The following is an 18,512-nucleotide window of genomic DNA, read 5'->3' as shown; positions in this document are numbered from 1 at the left end:
ATCAACTATGTACATGCTGAAGATACTCATCAGATGACAAAGTAGCGCACAGTTCAAAATACTGCTATTTGAAATCACAAGTACATAAATTAATAGCCCTGCTGGGTGCTTTTAAGCTGGAAATAAAGAACTGTAGCATAGTACAATCTTTTTTACATCTCAGAAGGCATTATTATTGGAGGAGAAATCTAAAACTCCTATTCCATACCAGCAGCTGTATGTATATACCAGATAACTATCAGGTGCTCTTGCATTTTTTGATATAAGAATCCAAGAGATGATGAAAACAAGAACCCTCTGTTTCTCTGCCTTTCCCATCGTCGAACAGTCCAAAACCTCATAAACTCCTTTATTGTTGATAAACCAAATCACACGTGTTTCCAACTTTCCACCATTCACTATACAGTGAATTACCCTACAATCAGAAGTCTACCTCTGATTTCTGAAAATCTACCATGTTTGTAGCAAAGGAGCAACAAAGTTAAAAGGGAGGATAAAGACTGCATAAAATAATTCACATCTCCCATCAAGGTCAAAAAGCAAGAGGCTTTCAGCTACTCCCACCAAAGTTCTCATAGAAAAGAATGTATCCATGGTCGGTATTATTGGAATACTCTTGTGCAGACCCAAAGAATGTTTGCAGCACTGACTCATCAATCGTCTCCACATTCTCATCATCAAAATACAGCCAGTGATTGTGGCTTTTAACAAAGCTAACATAGTGCCCATGGTTCGGTCCGCTTCCCAGATGAACAACAACAGCAACAAGAGAGTACTCCAAGTCTGAATTGTCAGTAGTGTTGCTAAGCTTCAGCTCCAAGGGAAACACGACGCGGTATGACAACTTTTTGAGCCGGCCAAGCTGCTCAATGTACTTAAAGCGCTTGAGATGAATTACCAAAATGCTAGGTGGTTTCTTAATCTTCATCCTCTTCTGCGCTTCCTGCAAGCTGATTAAAAAGAACGAGAATTTTCTTATCATTAAAAGAACTACCAATAAAAATTTTAATGCAAGTCAAAGGGTCTAGTAGAAAAAATCATAGCCACAAACTAAAATATTTCCCTTGCATACATCATACATTAGGATCTAAGAATAACTCTATGACTTTAGTAGTAGAAGGAAACCATTATATAGGTATTCCTCACAATCATTAAAGCATAGTTTCATGGGAGCAATAACAGAAGATGAGATAATAGTTACCTGCAGCACTTGTCACAAAAGAACTTATCCTCAGCATTCAATGTCTCTGTTGAGCTAAAGTTTTTGAGGCAGCTAGTAATTGAAGTATTCTGCTCAATATCAAGGCTCAGGTCCAAAAATGTTTCATCCCTTGCTGTAACAGTTTCACATCGTAAACACCTTGTCTCATTGGTCAATATACCCTATATATGGAAAAGGGACATGTATAAATTAAGACTAGCATACAAGGAAGCCCAACTAGTCAAATCCAGACCGACCAATGACTGACCTGAAACATTTTGTGTACCCATGTAACAAGTGGTTCTTTTCGGATTCCATTGGCTTTAGTATGGTATACACCATTTGCAGCCTTCTGTATTGATGAGGCTTCAGGTGATGTTTTTGCAGTATCCGATTCTTTCTCCAGAATATCCACTAGCTCATTCAGCAAGAAGTTCAAGAACTCATGAGCATCCTAGAGATAAAAATGGGCCAGGTTTGAGGTTAACTAGAGATGATGTAGATATAAGCACTAAAACACCATATAAAACCATCTGATTAGCCTGTAATAGTAGGAAGACATTTCTACAAGTGAACATAACTCTTGAGAATGCAAACCATGAAGGTACACATATCACATATTTCTTTATCTTCAAAGAGTGAATGAGATAACCATTTGGTGTATGAAGCAAGGAACTAAATATAAAATTTCAAAATTTCAAAATATAAATCTTTACTGATGTTCTGCCCGTAATTTTAGAGATGATTAACAAGTCAAACTCATTCTAAAGCAGCTTTTGAACTTTTTAATAGTCCAAAGGAAGAAAATATCAGATAAATATTCACACTACGACTATGTTTAGCAATTAATTATCAATTCTTTTTCCAACACCAAACACATAATAGAGGCATTAACAAAACACTGAAAGATGGATTGCTGGTGGTTATATATTGTCCATACAGAAGGAAGATATCTTAAGATGTCTAACTTGCCACAATATTGGCAAGAATACTGCCAACTTCACAATATACCACCAGCTCCGTATTGGATTACCTGGTGCATATAACTGCGGAAAAGTTCATTTTGTTTCCTCACTTTTTGTACAAAACGCTTTGGTGCAATAACACCCGTTTTCTTCTTCTGGGAGCTGATCTGCATAGTGGAGCAGATGGAAAGTTGTCATTGCAATTTCAAAGACACAAGAATTTTGTTAGCAGCAGCAACAAACAGTAACTATCAGTAATTTAATATTAAATTTAGAGACTTGAAATCAAACATTTCACTGCTTCTAAATATGGTATTGTCACTAATGATATAAAGAGGCATACAAATTGAGATTTGACATAAAACAAACTGTTGAATGGTAAACCCTTTCTTTTGTGCATGAGGGCTTCTTAAGATGCAATATAAAAGGGTTATATCAAAGAGGAGGAACATGAGAACAGAGAGACAGAAGATCTTAAACATCTACCTGAGAGAACAAGTCAGCCAAGCTTGTTAAGAGGTTTTCATCTGCATCTCCACATTTGTTCTTTGCATAATACTCGAGCAATTGCTCTCGGAAAGGAACACAGAAATAAAGTGCCTGTACAAGAATACAACGCACAAGAAACCATAAAGTAGAACATGACTAAAATTATATAAAACAATTCGGTTTATCAAACAATCAATAAGGTTCGACTTCAACTAAGTCACTAAATGGTCGTTGATAAAATGGAAAAAAAGGCACTCAGCATTTATGGAATGAGTTCTTTCATCACCTATAATGGAAACTGGGGCATTGAAGTTTACTATAGAACATAATATGAATTCAAAGCATGACATGTGCAGTTTATGGCATGCGTACTGACAGTGTAATCACATCTTACAAGATAAGTTAGTCACTTCGAGACTTGTGAGTATTCAATAGACTGCTACAGCCCAATACAGGTGTCTTCCTGAATTAGACATCAAGAATGTTACTCAGATGTGATGTACTACAGTTTATGGACATCTAAAAGGGAAAACATGTAAGAGGGCGCAATTAAATTGAGGCAAGCTTTAGCTCCAATAGGTGAGTAATAAGGTTCTTTATGATGATATAGTGCAGAATGTATTGAAAGAAAAAAAAATGAGGGAGCAAAAAGGAGAAAACAGAGAGAAATAAATAAATAGGTAACCTCAAATCTAACTCCTCAACAGTCTCTCCAACATGGAAGATGGCCTCACACTACACACAGAAGCAAGTAGTATAAAGACCGGCTCAATCATCAACTGACCTATAATCTATTCCCCTCAAATTACACTCCTTTTCCCCATTCTGTGCCATATATACATACAAAGGATAACAAGTAATGATGAAACAAAAGAAAATGAGAAGAAGAATAATTCTATGAAAATCATTATCCTCTATCTTCTTCTTTTTCATTTTGATCTTGCAAACAATTCTATGTCTTTAATATCTCCTTTTCCAATTTTGAAAATCACTATGAAATCTTCATATGGCTTCTTGATTACCTTCTCAACTTTTACTCATTTAATTCCTTTTTTGCTTCAAATATCTTTTTAGTTTCTGAACTAGCATTGAAGAAAATATTTGACTGATTCAATCTTCAACTTCTAATTGACCTTGGATGGAATCAATCACTTGCCAAATATGACGATCCTACTTACTTTCCCTACTGCAAGATTCTCTCCTTAGTCACTTCCGATCCAACTGATTAACTAAACATGTTGTCATCTGCCAATCCTTAAATAGGAAGACTGGTTCTGTTTCATCCAGTTCCTGCATAGGAAAATTGTTGATTTCTACCCAGTCTTTGAGTTCCACTAACGAGAGAAGAACAGAGCACTCTAACATAATTCCAGGTTATCAATAGCGGACATTCTTCTCTCATATGAAAAACATCAGCAACAGTATAAGGATCGGCTATCACAAACATAAATAGAACTTGCAAGCATTAATTAGCACTAAACAAAAGCCAGGGCTGATCTTTTAATAAGTGCAAGTTACAGTAAAAGAAAAATCAGGAAAATAACAATACAATAAAAGATGGAATTTTGATCTTGATTTCCTTCAATGAAAAGAAGAGGAGAACAGGGAATCGATGTGAGTACCTGCAAAACGCTGTTACAGTAACAAGTGTTGCCAAAGTTTTCGAGACCAAAGTAGCGCTCGCCCTCGGGGAACTGATCGCCAAGAGCCTTCTCGAGCTTCGAACCCGCGGCTCCCATCACCATCCAACTACCGCCTTTCACCAGAAGACCGGAATCAAAACCCTAACCCTAGATTCCCTTCCTTCCGATCACAGCCCTCAGGCGTGGGGCAGAGAGAGAAAGCTGCATCAATGGCAATGGAAACGTATTTCCACTCCTTGAGGAGAATTATAGTGGTGCGAAATTTCTACGCTCTTATGGCGAACAAGAAAAGAAAGCGACGAGAATGATGTGAGACTGTGAGAGAGCGATCGAAATGTCTACCGAGAAGAAGGGTCAATTCGAGAAAGAGCTTTATTAGTTTTGAGGTAACAACTTACCAAGAAATGTCCCAACCGACCCCAAACTATTCTTTTTCGATATTTAATGAACGGATCAATGATCCACGTGTCTTATCGCGATTGGCTTACCGTTTTATAGGGAAAGAATTGCAGGACTATGCAAAGATTAATAATAATAATAATAATAATAAGTTCGAAAGCAAGGAGGAAGGGTTTCTGAAATAATCACCTTAATTTTTTATACGACCATCTCTATGACTCTATCTATCTATATACTCCGTAGGAAAGAATCGAACCCGAAAAGAAGAGTAGAGTGAGAGAGAGAGAGATAGTTGAGCAGAGAAGAGACGATGAGGCTTCTAACCCACAACATGCTTTCCTGCAACATAAAGGGAGTAACCAACGGCTTCCCCCTTCGTCTCGAGGCGGAGAAGTGGGTGGAGAAGGAGGTGGAGCTCAACGCCGACTTCCTCCGCGGCATCTTCCCCAAGATTGAGTACAAAGCCCTCGTCGGCGCCGCCAAATCAATCGGCCTCGACGACCTCCTCCCCGACGAAGCCGACCCCTCCATGGTCGCCTCCGACGACTTCCTCCGCCGCTTCCACCGCGCCCTCCTCGAGATTCACGTCGAGGAGGGCGCCCTCGTCTGCCCCGAGACAGGGAGGCGATTCCCGATCAGCAAGGGGATCCCGAACATGCTCCTCCATGAGGACGAGGTGTGATCATGTCCTGGGTTCGGACTATTAAGATTTAGGGTTTTCCTTTTTTAAGGTGCTCGTGGTGGGATTTATGAATCCTTAGGGTTTTGCTTTGGATTCGAAGAGTTAAATGGATTCTATCGTTTTTATAATATCTTCCTTATGCGTTATCTTCTCTATTTGATTTGATCTTGTATCTAAAGTTCTAAACCCTAAACCCCTGATCCTAAAATAGATTAAGAAAGATTCCCTTTTGTTCATTGAGCTGGGTATATTTCTAACACTAGCAAGTAGAGAAAAGGAGAGGAAGATGCCTAAAATTAAGGAGACACACTAGATGAAACTCTGATGTGTTATCATGTTGCAAGGAGCTTGGAAATAGACATTAAAACTTGATTTCTGTAGTACATAAATTTATTATACACCAAAGATAAAGAATACATTTTGTACAGTGATTCAGACTAGGTACAGTAAGGACTTCATTTACAAAGCTTTACTATGATGTCTCACAATATTTGCAGTGTATAATGAATCAAGTATAAAGAGGTTTCTTGTGCCAAATCTTTCACCCTCCTTGGAGAAAGAAAAGAATAATCCCCTTTTGACATTGCTAAGGCCACCAGATCCAGATGTATGCTCTCTGTGGTATCACTCTGCTACTATAAGTTGCAGCTAATCTTTAATTTGGTTGAGCAATGAAAGCACAAACCTACAAATGTCTCTTTGCATCCAAGCTGACAAATCTGGATACCATTGATGTAGCTATTCTGGATGCACAGAGCTGCAACTATGTTGAACATCCACAAGAGTCTCTTAGAAGTTTGAACTCTACCCCCAGTGGCTCAGGCAAGGAAGTATAGAGGTATCCCAATTCTCCTGCTCTTCTTCTCTGAGTAGCAGTGTCAGGCCGGGGGGGAAACTATCATCGGACAAGCACTTAATATTGTTTTTTGCATTCATTTAATTACCATTGCTGCTGCAAGAATTGGGATGTTAGACTTGTTGAATGCTCTAGAAAGCCCTGCAAAAATCAACAAGTATGTGAATTAGGTAGTTTTATGTTTAATTTCCACTTGTTATGTTACAATCTGTCTTCAAGTTTGAACCTGCAAAAAGTTCCATCAAGGATCTACTTAGTATACCTTCTTCATTCTTGACTAGAGTTTGTCTAAAATTAATCATATGCTCTCCTCTAAAACCGTTACTTTTTACCAAATATATGTGGATCAAATCACAATCTTATAGTAAGAAATCTTTCTCGGTATCAATCCCTTTGATCCTCATTCTTGGAGAATCCGAAGATCCTTTTCGAGTTTCAATTTGTTCATTTGAAATCTGGGCTCTTCTATCTTCTAATTGTTTTTGCTATTTACTTTTTTTATTTTTGCATTATTCTTTATTTCATTTCGATTCATCAAAGAATTTGTCTTTGTTCACAATAGTCCATAAACAATTCATGCTTATTTGCCGATCTTTCCCACCCTGCTTATCTAGAAACGATCTATACGATGATGGCAGGACAAAGATCTGCAAAAGAATTCGAAAACAAGATTATCTGTGAGGAATGCGACAGAGAAAAGGGTTAGTTGATCGGTTATTTGGTGAGAAATCCCCTGTTCGATACACATACATGCGTGCAGAGATGTCTGAGCTTTCTGAAGGTGATGCATGCATGCCATGGAAGGATCCTTAAGGACGACCACTAAGCTTAATCTAAGCTCTTTTACCTTCAATTTAATGCTTGGGTGTGGTAAAAGTGGATGAAAATTAGCAGAGAATTCTACAACATCGCTGAGCAGAGTTCTTTTTATTTACTTTTTATTGGAAAACCCATCAACAAGGATTCATTTCAAGACCACATAATACATCATAATGACTTTTTTTAACATAAGCTCCGTACTAGATTATTATTAAGAACACCATAACAATAAATAAAAAAAGGCAACGACCCAAAGCCATAAATAATTATATGACACAATGTGAGCCTTGCAAATCTTCCAAGCAAACAAAACCCTAACCAGCGGGCTCATTGGGAAGCCCTGGCTGAAGTCATAATTTGGGTGGCCCATGGGCCATGGGATCCGAAAATAATTACGTACTTTTATAGGGATTCTTCTTTTGCATATCATTCTGAGATCTCCTCTTCCTGATGCAACTTTAGTTTTTGTATTATCTTAAATAACCCATCATTAAAAGCTTATCAATTGTTACACAGAGATAATACCCTTATTCTTATTCATATATATTCATCCCAATTAAGGGTATTTATATCACTTCTTCGGTTAAATTACTAAAATTTGAACTTATCAGTGTCAAAACATAATATCAAAGGAATCCACTGGATAAAAAAAATCTCTATGTTTAGATTGCTAGAATCAAATCAAACACGCTCTACTAGGCCTTATGTGACTAATATGCTCCAATTTATGGTCAATATCTAAATTTAGTCCTTGCGTTTGCTCTGTTCCTAACTCCTTTCCTCCGTTTGATCTCATCACCTCGCTTTCACCCTGCTGCACAAATTAATTACCATCTCATGAATTCCTCTACTCATTCATTCAAAAAACTCTATTTTTTTTTTTCATTCAATAAGAAGATTTCATTTACCCACATAATCCAAGTGGGACAATATATTATATATGTTTGGTGACTGGAACTTATCAAACTTTCTATTCACAGACTTATAAGCATTTACTCCCCATACTGATCAAAAGACAAAAAAATAGCGTACAGAAAAGGAAAGCAAATATATGAGTTTGACATGTAGATGAGAGGGTCATTTCCGTTTATGTAACTAGGAATTTGATTAAGAAGCTAACACTATGAAACAAAGTAGAATCTTCATCAACAACCAACTACTCCTTGCTACAAGAAGTTGATCAATCTATTACAACATATTGATATCCAACCTACCAGCAGTCCTAGCCTTTAACTTATGAATATTTACACATGCATTCATATCACTTCATATATATATATATTTTATATAATCTCTCTCTCTCTCTTTCTCTTTCTCTGTCTGTCTCTCTCTCTCTCTCTCTCATTCTTCTTATTTTACAATGAACTTTTTTACCTTGTATAATTCTAGTATCCATTTGGGAATTCTCAAAATCTCAGTCCTTACAGCATAGAAGCTTAAACCCGGGTTTAACGGAATTGGAGGAGGCATGGGTAGGTGGGTGCACAAACTTGCAGTTAGGGCATGAGAGAGTGGCCTTGGACATCATGACAAGCATGTGGCATCTCATGCACACGGTGGCCACCATCTCTTGCCGGTCGATGGCCAGCGACATCCACGGCGGTAGGCTCGACGTGCGAATGGACTTGGCCATGGCGATCCCGGTGTCCGTCTTCGCCGTTTCCTCGCCGCCGGTTAGGGTTTTCGGCGGCACGCATGTGAGGTTGAGGTCAAGGTCCAAGCTTGGTGGTGGAGTTGCTTGCTCCGGGCTTTCTCTGGGGTCTCTGTTGGTCCTCTTGTTTGTTCTAGTGTTGTAGTAGTGTATTTGACCCGACTGTGTAATGTGAAATAATATACTACTCTAAGTTCAAACACGTTTAACTTTAATAAATAAATTTAAAAGAAGAAGAAGAAGAAGAAGAAGAAGTATAATTATATTTAAATTAAAGAATCTACCTTGATATCAAGGCAACGTTGCCACTCCAAAGGCAAGGGAGTCTCAAGATTGAGCTCGATGTCGGAGTTTGCTCTCTCGCCTCTCGCCGTCTTGGCCTCCCTCGACGAGAAGATTACAACGTCGCTCTTCTCCTCGTCCTCGCGCCTCCTTTTCTTCGATATTGGATTCTCGAGGTTGACGCACGGCTTCTTCTCTTCCAAGGAGAGGGCTGCTTGCAAGGACACCATGGATTCTAATCACAGAGTATATTTCTTTTACTCTCTCTCTCTCTCTCTCTCTTCTTTTCTTTTCTTTTTCTTTTCCGTTTTTTTTTCTTGTATCTATCTCTATCTCTCTATCACACTATCTAGCTCTTGGTGTATCTGGTGGTGGATATCAGATTGGTTATATAGGCTAGATTAGGGAGGCCCATTTAAGAGCACAGGACTACAAGCAAGGATCTAATTGAGGAGGCTTTAAAAGGGTCATTGGAAAGGGTCCACAAAGACACCCTCTCTCTCTCTCTCTCTCTCTCTCTCTCTCTCTCTACATATGGGTCATTACCAGTTTGGATCAGGTTACCTCCCTCTTTCTCTCTCTCTCTCTCTCTCTCTCTCTCTCTCTCTCTCTCTCTCTCTCTCTCTCTCTCTCTCTCTCTCTATATATATATATATATATATATCCTTCCCTCACATGTTTCTCAGTGTTGCAATGTGCTTTCAAGCTTCTTCGCATCTTATCACATTAATCACACGCCACCAAAAAGGAAATCAGGGGGAAAGCTATCCATCACTAGCTTCACTCTTGTTTGGTTGCCTTGATAGATTACTTGTGAACTATTTATTTGGTCACGCATAATTGTCATACTTATTGCACACCACTCTCAAACCTATTGTAATTACAATTTCTGGATAAGGAGGGGTGAGAGAGGGTGCAAGATAAAGTGGTGATGATAAAAAGGGAGAGCTATCGATATGTATACAGTTGGGTATGGATTCAATGCCACAGCTCTTCCATAACTCCAACTTCCCAAATTTGGGTCACCCTAAAGAGCTCCACTTTAAAGCCCTCCAACACCCCCACTTTAAACCCCTAATTTAAAACAAGCAGACTCAAGAATTAAATGGCCACCCTCTCCCTCTCCCTCTCCCTCTCCCTCTCCCTCTCCTTTTTTATTAATAACAACACCCCCCCTTCTTAAATTCTTTACGTCAGATTTACGCCTTAACCCATTCATTTCTCATCTATTTATTACCCCCTGCCATTACCTTGCCTTCTCACTTTCCCTCCTACACTTTTGTCTGTGTTTATGGTGAAAAAGATGAAACAAGTTGAATTATAAAATTTCTATTTAATTTTTCTTTAAGTTAATATATATTATTATAAAAAGCTCAAGTTGCCAAGAACGAGAAAATTATTATCCATCTCCTATTAGCCAATCTTTGAAATTTCAAATGGATCTCTCGGCCTTAAATTTGGTGATGCAATAATAGAATTAAAAAAAATTATATATTATAATGTGTCAGTCTGGTTAGTTTCACATTCAAGGAGAATGTTATTGCCAACCTAACCCTACCACATTTGACTGAGAACATTCCCAAACAGATGATATTGATGAGATACTTAAGACTCAGACTCGTAGAATTCTTGGTACTTTGACTTGACCTGATGGATATTAGTAAAGTGAAGTGGGCATAGTTTGAAATGAGGGTCCAGTTAATCATATTACAATCAATTTTGCCAAAGCTTAAGCCTAAGATCACTTCCGCTAAATATTATAATAACTCTAGAATATAAATATTATTTATTAAAATTATATTTTATACAACACGGTAATTCAAGATGCCCTTACTTTAGAACACAAGTAAGTAAACATTAAAAAAGATTATTGGTTTGTAAGAAAATAAGAACAATAAAGGCTTCAACATAGGGATCCAAATTCTACTTGAGATGATGAAACAATAAATTGAGAGCAGGTTGCATTAAAGTTTGGAAGGATCCTTGGCCTTTTGGCCCCTCTCTCCCTCCCCTCTAGATGGGTGCATGGGAGTTAGGTAAAAGCTGTAAAAGATATTAACTGAGTGCTTGTGTATGGCAGCAGAAGCTTGCTAGTTAATCAAAAGTTGTCACTTTAGAAGGAGGGTATTTTTGGCAGTGAGATCGCCTCGGGAGCCGGAAAGTGCTTCTCCTTCTTCTTCTTCTTCTTCTTCTTCTTCTTCTTCTTCTTCTTCTATCCCTTTGTGAATTATAAACATTTAAAGCTGGAATAAGGCGGTCATAGGTCATGGGTTTAGACTCTCACCTGCCCCCATTAACTCTTCTTGAATTCTCTCTTTTAATGCTCGCATTTGAATGGGAGCCCTCTTCTTTGCCCCCTATCTCTCCTCGTCATCACTCCTTTTATGTTAAATGCTACACCCACCCCCCTCTCCCCTCCTCTCTCTCTCTCTCTCTCTCTAAAGATTACTGTTTGGAAGTCTTAATAATAGTATATATTGCAACAGCGTCCAGGAGTAAATACACAATTTTATTATGTGGAGTGTCATAAAAAAAAAAAAGAATTGTGTAATTTTGTTAGAATTAGCTTGGTTCCAGTAAGATGGTGAGTTAATATTTATGAGCCAAAAGAAGGTGTTTCTAGTGACAATATAATAGTGCAAGAATTCAATGTGAGTTAGCTCTTCTAGGTCAACTTGGGGCATATTTTAATCCTAATTGTGCTTGAAATTAAATTTAGATGATATATTTATTTCAGAGTTGTTAGATACGTGTGACTTGAACTAACTGACATATTATTCTACGCTTTTTTTTTATAAGAGTTGTATACAGTTAAGAGCACTCCTTCCAAAGAAATGTCTAGATTCAAAATATGTCTGTAATGTAATAAGTCAGAGTTTATCTTCTCTATAAATACGAAAAAAACTGTATATTATCAAACAAAAAAAAGGATAATATTTCTAATGTGTAATGGCACCAAATGTTCTACGTTTCTATGTACCTAAGGAGGACTTTTAGACGAGACCAAGGAGCCGACTGATGCGAGGAAAGAGTATAAGAAACTTAGAACATGCCTACTTAGTGGATGAATGATTACAAAAGTTAAGTATGACGTTCCTTTTTTCTTCAGTGGCCCTCTCTAAACTTAACCTTAAATTTAAAGCTTCCTCTATCATTAGTGGGATTGGTAGTCTTAAATTTGGGTTAATAAAACTTAATAAAATACAAAAAAAGAAGATTAGGCTTGATTCCTTGTACTTAGTTTGTTAAACGGGTTAGTGATTTAACTATCAGAGTGTAGAGATTAACACAAATAACTCTTATCATCATCAAAACAATCCTGCACAGTATATCAACCTTATAACTCCAGCACACCAAACAAAACATGAGCAAAACATAGAGATAACCACCAACTACAAATCGCCTAACAGTCGACAGTAGACATAACATAAGTTATACAATATTATTATACATTCCATCAGAAGGCAAGAAAACACTGCAGACTGCACCAAGAACAGTGAGGTTACTCGACGCTTTAAAGCCTTCTAATATGTTTTTTGTTACACATTGTATACAATTTCTATTATTTTATTTAAACCAGATGCTCTATATCGTAGCTGCGAAGATAGTGGATAGTTTGTTTGTTCTATCTGCCATATAAGAAAGCATTTAGCGGGTCGAGATGACTTTGACCCGCAATTATAGGGTTTAGCTACTTATTTGGATCCGTATCCAAGTACGGATCCTGCAGTAATGCCCGATTAGCTACCGGGGTGGATCTATATCCGATACAGGAATTCGACCCTGTCAACTCCTGCCAACGTACGCGCATGTTTGACCTACGGGTTGCCGTCTCATGATCGATCCCAAACGTTATAACAAACAGGCAAGTCCTATCACAACGGCAGGACAGGTTGTTGATCTAGTCAGAACTAGACGTGGCGTGCACCTACTGGGGGAATCCCATTTATCGGTGTTACCGGATGCTCCTCCGCTCTTGGCGCGTACTGGTTCGTTGTGCGGTTCGCTTCTCCTTCTTTCTATAAATTTCAAACGCGACCTTCTCTCTCTTCTGACGCTTAACCGCGACGTGGGTTTCCTTCTTTCCTCTCTCTTCTTTCTCGCCATTAGAGATCGAGAGATCTAGAGAGAGAAAGAGAGATCCTGGAAAGTAATGGCCGTGGTATCGGCTCTAGCGAAATATAAGCTGGTTTTCTTGGGGGATCAATCGGTTGGGAAAACCAGCATCATCACCAGATTCATGTACGACAAATTTGATACCACTTACCAGGTTAGAATATCAGATTTCTCTCATTTCTCCCTTGCCTTCGATTAGTTTTTGGGGGGGTTTGACGTGTAGATCTTGTATTGATATGTGATCGATGTATTAATTTCTTGTTCTGTTGCCGAAATCATGTTATTTTCGAGTTTAGATTGGGGCTTGCCTGCTAGATATCGGATTCTTTGCATGTGGAGATTAGAAATTGCTTAGATATATGGATTGGTTGGTGCTGTATGTTTATTGATGTTAAGATAGCATCATTGTGGTGATCCTGCCATGGAATGAGGTTCATGTTCATGTTATGCACTCAAATCATTGGAATCAGAATTCCAGGCAACTCTAATTCAGATGACCTCTTTTCATGTTCATTTTCCCTTGTAGTTGATCAGATATTATAGCACGTGTGCAGGACAATTTTGGATTTGCAATAACTGTTAAAGGTTAAATTAAAACATTGTGCTGATGATTAGCTCAGGAACTCTGATGCTCTCTGTACTACGAAGTCTATATTATCCTTTGGATGATTACTACTTGTATACAATAGTATGCATATCTTAGGACGTCGACAATCATATTTGATGGAGTTAATCTTGAGAAATGACGCTGCCGAATTCAAAGTAGCAAGATGGTGGCATCATTAGGAGAACTAAGTTAACATGCTTTTGAAAAGCAAAAGAACAATTATGAGTACTGATCAATTAGATCAACCTTCTTTCTTTTTATAAGTTCTGATATCCAGCAGTTTACTTCGTAATCTCTTAATAGGAATTTGTAGATGATCAATATAAATGTTCAATTATTCCCTTACTTTCACCTCAGTAGACATGAGAATTTTTTGTTGTTTATAAAGCAATGTAAGCAGGGAAAATTTATTAGTTCTTTTTACAGAGTTTGTTCTTTTTCTTTGCTTGCTAAGTTTTGAGAACACATAAAGTGATACTTTAACAGTTAGAGTGCTGACCGTTATCTAAACTATTTGTGCCTTTTCATATTGAAATTGAAAATGATAAATCACCATTAAAGTGCCATATTTGAGGTATCGTGTTAAAGGAACTCTAAAAGCATCTAAGTATCTGTTCTTTCCCTCATTTTTCATTTAGGTTACTGATCAATAATTCTGATAATTCTCAGGCTACAATTGGTATCGACTTTCTGTCAAAGACAATGTATCTGGAAGATCGTACTGTTCGTTTGCAGCTCTGGTGGTTTACCTTCATCCTTCTTTTTTTTAATATCTCAAGTTGTTCTATTACTAGAATGCATCATATGAGCCCTACAAGGCTTTAAGTTGATTACTCAATCAAGATATGGAGTTAATAATATTAACTTAATGAGTGAAAAGAGATGTATCATTTTCTGGTTATGGTACTTAATTTTTATCCTCATCTTGTCATGATCTCCTTATTTACCTGAAGAAGTTTTCAGGATTTTGTGTTTAGATTCTATAACTAACTGATAATAAATATGTAATTGAATGTATTATGTGATTTTTGTAACATTTTGAATTTGATAACTTGCAGGGATACTGCTGGACAGGAGAGATTTAGGAGCCTTATTCCTAGCTACATTAGGGATTCTTCGGTTGCAATAATTGTTTATGATGTATCCAGTAAGTGTTTGATTATAGTTAATAGTCAGAAAATTTTAATTTGTAGATGCAGCTTTTGGGACAATCAAATAAAAAAGGATGGGGAGGAATAGTTCTTGTAGCACATTCTTGATAAGGTTTTCATCTGATATATGCATTTTTTGTTCATGATTACATATGATATGAGGATAGTTTGTTGCATCTAAACTATAAGAGCAGAGGACTGCTGAAGGTAAGTTATTAATGTGGCTCTAGCATGATTGCCCAATATTATCAATGTATTAAGCTTGAAATTCTGAGACAACGTAAAAGCAGAAGGTGGTCAGAAAATTTTACTACAAGTTTATTTTTAAAGCATGTATTTTTAAATCAGGAAAAGTGATTGCTTTTCTAACTAGAATATTATGGCCAAATTTATTTACTGAAGAACTGATTGATCAAGATGGAGAATGGTTGACGAATTGACGAAAAAGATGATAATGGCACGCACGTGGACAAGCCATGGACTGTTTAGTCTATAGGCCTTTCTGATTTATCCTATTAGTTCATTACATCAATTTGAGGATTTACAGAATTTATAACAGATTGATTGGTCTATCTCCTTGCTGAATCCTGCAAAGAAAAACCATGTGAATGTCTCTCCTATCTATTGGAATTTGGAACCGTTTTATTTTTTTCTTCACATTACTTCCTGAGCATTCTGTTACTCTTCCTGCCAATGAAATTATTTTGCTCATATGCCCTTTTATCATATGCAGATAGGCCATCTTTTCTGAACACTGCAAAGTGGATTGAGGAAGTACGCACGGAACGAGGAGGCGATGTTATCATAGTCCTAGTTGGAAACAAAACTGACCTGGTTGAGAAAAGGTGATTATTCCAAGTGACATTTTTTGTGGTTCTCTTGAATATTTCTGTGGCATGTTAAAGGTTCATGGATTTTCTCATCTCTTGATGTTAATAGACAAGTTTCAATTGAAGAAGGAGAAGCCAAGGCTCGTGAAGATGGTGTCATGTTTATAGAAACCAGTGCTAAAGCAGGATTCAACATCAAGGTAAATACATTTTCATTTCACTGTATATACTCTAGCAACACCAAATGGCCAGGTCTTGATGAGTGGTAAATGATATCAACCTATGCAGCCACTATTTCGCAAGATTGCAGCAGCCTTGCCAGGGATGGAGACGCTCTCCTCGACCAAGCAGGAAGATATGGTCGACGTAAACCTGAAGCCCACTCTCACTTCAACGCAAGCAGAGAAGCAATCTGGGGGATGCGCATGCTAGAAGCTATTTAGGCGAACTCTTGCGTTATACTTGCTTTTGAATTTTGCAGTAGGCTTACACCAACTGATCTCATTGTTAATGGTATCAGATCTTCTTTTTGTTTCTTATCTTGTTGTCTGTATACTGAAAGTCTTCATTTTGTTTTTGTTATTCTTTTCCTTACAGAGAGAATTGATCTTCTTCTTTTTTCTTTATTTGATACAGCATGAAAGTCTATCATGACTTGTATTCAGTTATTATTCTCATTCAATTTTTGGATTGGGAGACGGAAAAATTTTGTGTGATATTTTCTCTTGCTTAGATACAATATTTGAGTCACTTTATTTTAACTTTTTTCTTGCTTGCCCAAAGATGTATACTGTGCTTCCTTCAGATGGCATTTGATCAACAAACTACTTGATCTGAGCAATACGAACCGTCGGATTGTCTCGAGGACGTCCTCTTTTCAACCAAATTAATAAAATCTATATAAAAGCCCTCCCTGGTCCCTTCCCTCCTCAAACAATTCAATTTAGAGCGAGAAAGATAAGAGAGATGCAAGAACTCAAGAAATCTCCAGAAATCACCGGTCCGCCTTCGTCGGCGCCCTACTTCGCGGAGGTGCGGATCGAATTCTCCCCCGCCGAGGTAGTGTTCTCCGAGCCCTGCTTCCACTGCGGTAGCCTGAAGCGGCGGTGCCTCCACCCTCCTCCTTCCCCACGCAAGAAGCTTCTCGTTATCGAACCCTCCTCCGAGTCCCCCTCCTCCTCTGGCGGCGGTCGCGCCGTTCTGAGTCGATCGATCTCGTCCTCCTCACCCGCAGTCGCTGCCGCCGCCTCCTTGCTAGCGCGGACGCCGACGCCGACGCCGACGCCGACGTCCCCTATCCCTTCCTCCCCCTTCCTCCGCTCCAATTCTTTCCGTCCTCTTCCTGATCCCACGGACCCTGGCGATCGATCTCCCTCGGCTGAGGTCCCTTTCGTCTACAGCTGCTCCAATCCGATCACCCCGATGTCGCCGCCTGCCTTCCTGTACGACGCTCTGCCGGTTCGGCCCGTCTCTAAATCGCCGGATCAAGCGTTAATCTGCCCCGCAGAGAAGAATAAGCGGGTACTTCGTTACTCTCAGCTTATCTATTGAGTTATACGTTGATCTACCGCCCGATCTCCGTTCTTTCACTTCATGGATCGGTTTCCTGCTAAATTTTTTGACGGTCCTTTCTCGCTCTTCATATCTATTTCCGTGATCTTTCCTACGTGGGCTTGGGCTTTGCTGTGGCCTTGGAGGGTAGTTCGGTAATTTAAGGATATGATTGTCAGGACGAGGAATGGGAGGAGGAAAGCGTGATCGATGAGGAGCCGAAGCCGACGGGGCGATCGGAGGTGCGAGTGAGCATCAACTGCGGCTGTGGGATGGCGCGCGAGGTCGTCTTTCATCACGACCACTGAGATCTCACCGTTCAATCGGATAGATCGCCTCCTGGTCGTTCGTTTTAATGGTAATATGATACTGATGCATCTTTCCTTAGTTCGCTTTTGTTGCTTCTCTTTCGAGTACTCGAATAAAAATCAGATAGATTGAACAATGGCTTATATCCTCTGGAACGAGATGTTTCCTTGGGATCCGTATGAACTATGTTATGCAAGGAACATGAAATTGCAAACACGATCTTTTTGCAATCAAATAACTACAAAACTCTAGCATGAGCACTTCTCCCGCAAGTACATTATACCACCAAATGAAGCTTTTGACAGAACCTGATGATAGGAAGAAAGTAGTTAAACCATTCCTAGAAAAGAGAAGCCACTGCTGAATAAATTAGCCTCCACTTCACAATTGAGATTAGGTTTCCATGCAGCCAAAGAAGAAAAGATATATGTAGATTATGTAGTCATGAGAGAATGGGATTCATTCTGCATCATATGGGGAAGTGCATCCTTTTCCCTCCACCATATATATAAATCTCCAAGAAGGTTGGGCAAGTTACAATCTGCTAAAACATATTAAGCATAACAATTTCATGCCATATTGATAAAGATGATTACTGACAAAACTACACTGGAAAGAAATTCTGTTTCTCTCGTTGTAGCAGAATTCCCTACATTTTGCAATCTGACTATAACACTCTGCTAAGGAAACTACTTTCATAAACTCAACCTTTCAACTTGCAGGATAAATGGATCGATGCATTCACAGAAGCAAACAACCCTATGGCAACAAAAAGATGCTTTAATATCTTTGAACTGTGCTCTTGAAAAGTTATGAATCAAAACCTCAGAGCTACAGCATTAATACAAACATGCAGCTGACAATGTCATATACCAAATAGTGATCAATTCCCACTAGCTATATAGTAAACAGAAAAGCATGCCCTGCATGAAATTGAAACCGCTCTATCTACAGAATATAG

The 18,512-nt window shown here is 38.5% G+C and overlaps 5 protein-coding genes across 6 annotated transcripts; 3 read left to right on the top strand and 2 right to left on the bottom strand.

Moving 5' to 3' along the window:
• Positions 1-34: 34 nt before the first annotated feature.
• Positions 35-4,656, bottom strand: LOC140778421 (ubiquitin carboxyl-terminal hydrolase 4). The gene is made up of 6 exons (XM_073123121.1): positions 4,278-4,656; positions 2,653-2,766; positions 2,235-2,333; positions 1,470-1,655; positions 1,202-1,383; positions 35-950 (listed from the first exon to the last, which is right to left on the bottom strand). Exons 1-6 carry the CDS (start codon positions 4,398-4,400, stop codon positions 551-553), a joined length of 1,104 nt encoding a protein of 367 aa, XP_072979222.1. The 5' UTR covers positions 4,401-4,656; the 3' UTR covers positions 35-550.
• Positions 4,657-4,893: 237 nt separating this feature from the next.
• LOC140778637 (multifunctional methyltransferase subunit TRM112 homolog A) lies at positions 4,894-5,534 on the top strand. Its single transcript, XM_073123445.1, has one exon. It carries the CDS (start codon positions 5,008-5,010, stop codon positions 5,377-5,379), a length of 372 nt encoding a protein of 123 aa, XP_072979546.1. The 5' UTR covers positions 4,894-5,007; the 3' UTR covers positions 5,380-5,534.
• Positions 5,535-8,124: 2,590 nt separating this feature from the next.
• On the bottom strand, positions 8,125-9,362 carry LOC140779056 (uncharacterized). The gene is made up of 2 exons (XM_073124008.1): positions 8,990-9,362; positions 8,125-8,867 (listed from the first exon to the last, which is right to left on the bottom strand). The coding sequence occupies exons 1-2, from the start codon at positions 9,215-9,217 to the stop codon at positions 8,469-8,471; spliced, it is 627 nt and encodes a 208-aa protein (XP_072980109.1). The 5' UTR covers positions 9,218-9,362; the 3' UTR covers positions 8,125-8,468.
• A 3,686-nt stretch (positions 9,363-13,048) lies between these two features.
• Positions 13,049-16,373, top strand: LOC140779672 (ras-related protein RABH1e). Its single transcript, XM_073124871.1, has 6 exons — positions 13,049-13,257; positions 14,380-14,450; positions 14,769-14,857; positions 15,595-15,706; positions 15,801-15,891; positions 15,980-16,373. Exons 1-6 carry the CDS (start codon positions 13,141-13,143, stop codon positions 16,121-16,123), a joined length of 624 nt encoding a protein of 207 aa, XP_072980972.1. The 5' UTR covers positions 13,049-13,140; the 3' UTR covers positions 16,124-16,373.
• Positions 16,374-16,570: 197 nt separating this feature from the next.
• LOC140779671 (uncharacterized) lies at positions 16,571-18,474 on the top strand. Of its 2 annotated transcripts, XR_012107385.1 has the most exons (3): positions 16,571-17,212; positions 17,422-17,600; positions 18,274-18,474. XR_012107385.1 is itself a non-coding variant. In XM_073124870.1 (2 exons), the coding sequence occupies exons 1-2, from the start codon at positions 16,658-16,660 to the stop codon at positions 17,548-17,550; spliced, it is 684 nt and encodes a 227-aa protein (XP_072980971.1). In that variant the 5' UTR covers positions 16,573-16,657; the 3' UTR covers positions 17,551-18,474. The 2 variants fall into 2 exon arrangements, 1 of the variants encoding a protein (XP_072980971.1); XM_073124870.1 differs by having other exon boundaries at positions 16,573-17,212; positions 17,422-18,474.
• The last annotated feature ends 38 nt before the right edge of the window (positions 18,475-18,512 follow it).

Source organism: Typha angustifolia, chromosome 15, assembly GCF_048772165.1.
Source record: "Typha angustifolia cultivar Huaian chromosome 15, ASM4877216v1, whole genome shotgun sequence".
In the NCBI taxonomy this organism is placed as follows: Eukaryota; Viridiplantae; Streptophyta; class Magnoliopsida; order Poales; family Typhaceae; genus Typha; species Typha angustifolia.
The sequence above is the reverse complement of the archived record's forward strand: the minus strand, read 5'-3'. Positions and strand labels throughout refer to the sequence as shown.

What these genes read in the sequence shown, in the direction of transcription:
- LOC140779056 (XM_073124008.1), bottom strand. Translation starts at nt 9,217, where the DNA reads ATGGTGTCCTTGCAAGCAGCCCTCTCCTTGGAAGAGAAGAAGCCGTGC. An exon ending in AACGTTGCCTTGATATCAAG is followed by an intron (nt 8,868 to 8,989) that starts GTAGATTCTTTA and finishes CACATTACACAG; the next exon opens with TCGGGTCAAATACACTACTA.
- LOC140778637 (XM_073123445.1), top strand. Translation starts at nt 5,008, where the DNA reads ATGAGGCTTCTAACCCACAACATGCTTTCCTGCAACATAAAGGGAGTA.
- LOC140778421 (XM_073123121.1), bottom strand. Translation starts at nt 4,400, where the DNA reads ATGGTGATGGGAGCCGCGGGTTCGAAGCTCGAGAAGGCTCTTGGCGAT. An exon ending in ACTGTAACAGCGTTTTGCAG is followed by an intron (nt 2,767 to 4,277) that starts GTACTCACATCG and finishes ATTCTTGTACAG; the next exon opens with GCACTTTATTTCTGTGTTCC. An exon ending in TTTTGTGACAAGTGCTGCAG is followed by an intron (nt 951 to 1,201) that starts GTAACTATTATC and finishes CTTTTTAATCAG; the next exon opens with CTTGCAGGAAGCGCAGAAGA.
- LOC140779672 (XM_073124871.1), top strand. Translation starts at nt 13,141, where the DNA reads ATGGCCGTGGTATCGGCTCTAGCGAAATATAAGCTGGTTTTCTTGGGG. An exon ending in AATTGTTTATGATGTATCCA is followed by an intron (nt 14,858 to 15,594) that starts GTAAGTGTTTGA and finishes TATCATATGCAG; the next exon opens with ATAGGCCATCTTTTCTGAAC. An exon ending in ACTGACCTGGTTGAGAAAAG is followed by an intron (nt 15,707 to 15,800) that starts GTGATTATTCCA and finishes TGATGTTAATAG; the next exon opens with ACAAGTTTCAATTGAAGAAG.
- LOC140779671 (XM_073124870.1), top strand. Translation starts at nt 16,658, where the DNA reads ATGCAAGAACTCAAGAAATCTCCAGAAATCACCGGTCCGCCTTCGTCG. An exon ending in CCGCAGAGAAGAATAAGCGG is followed by an intron (nt 17,213 to 17,421) that starts GTACTTCGTTAC and finishes TATGATTGTCAG; the next exon opens with GACGAGGAATGGGAGGAGGA.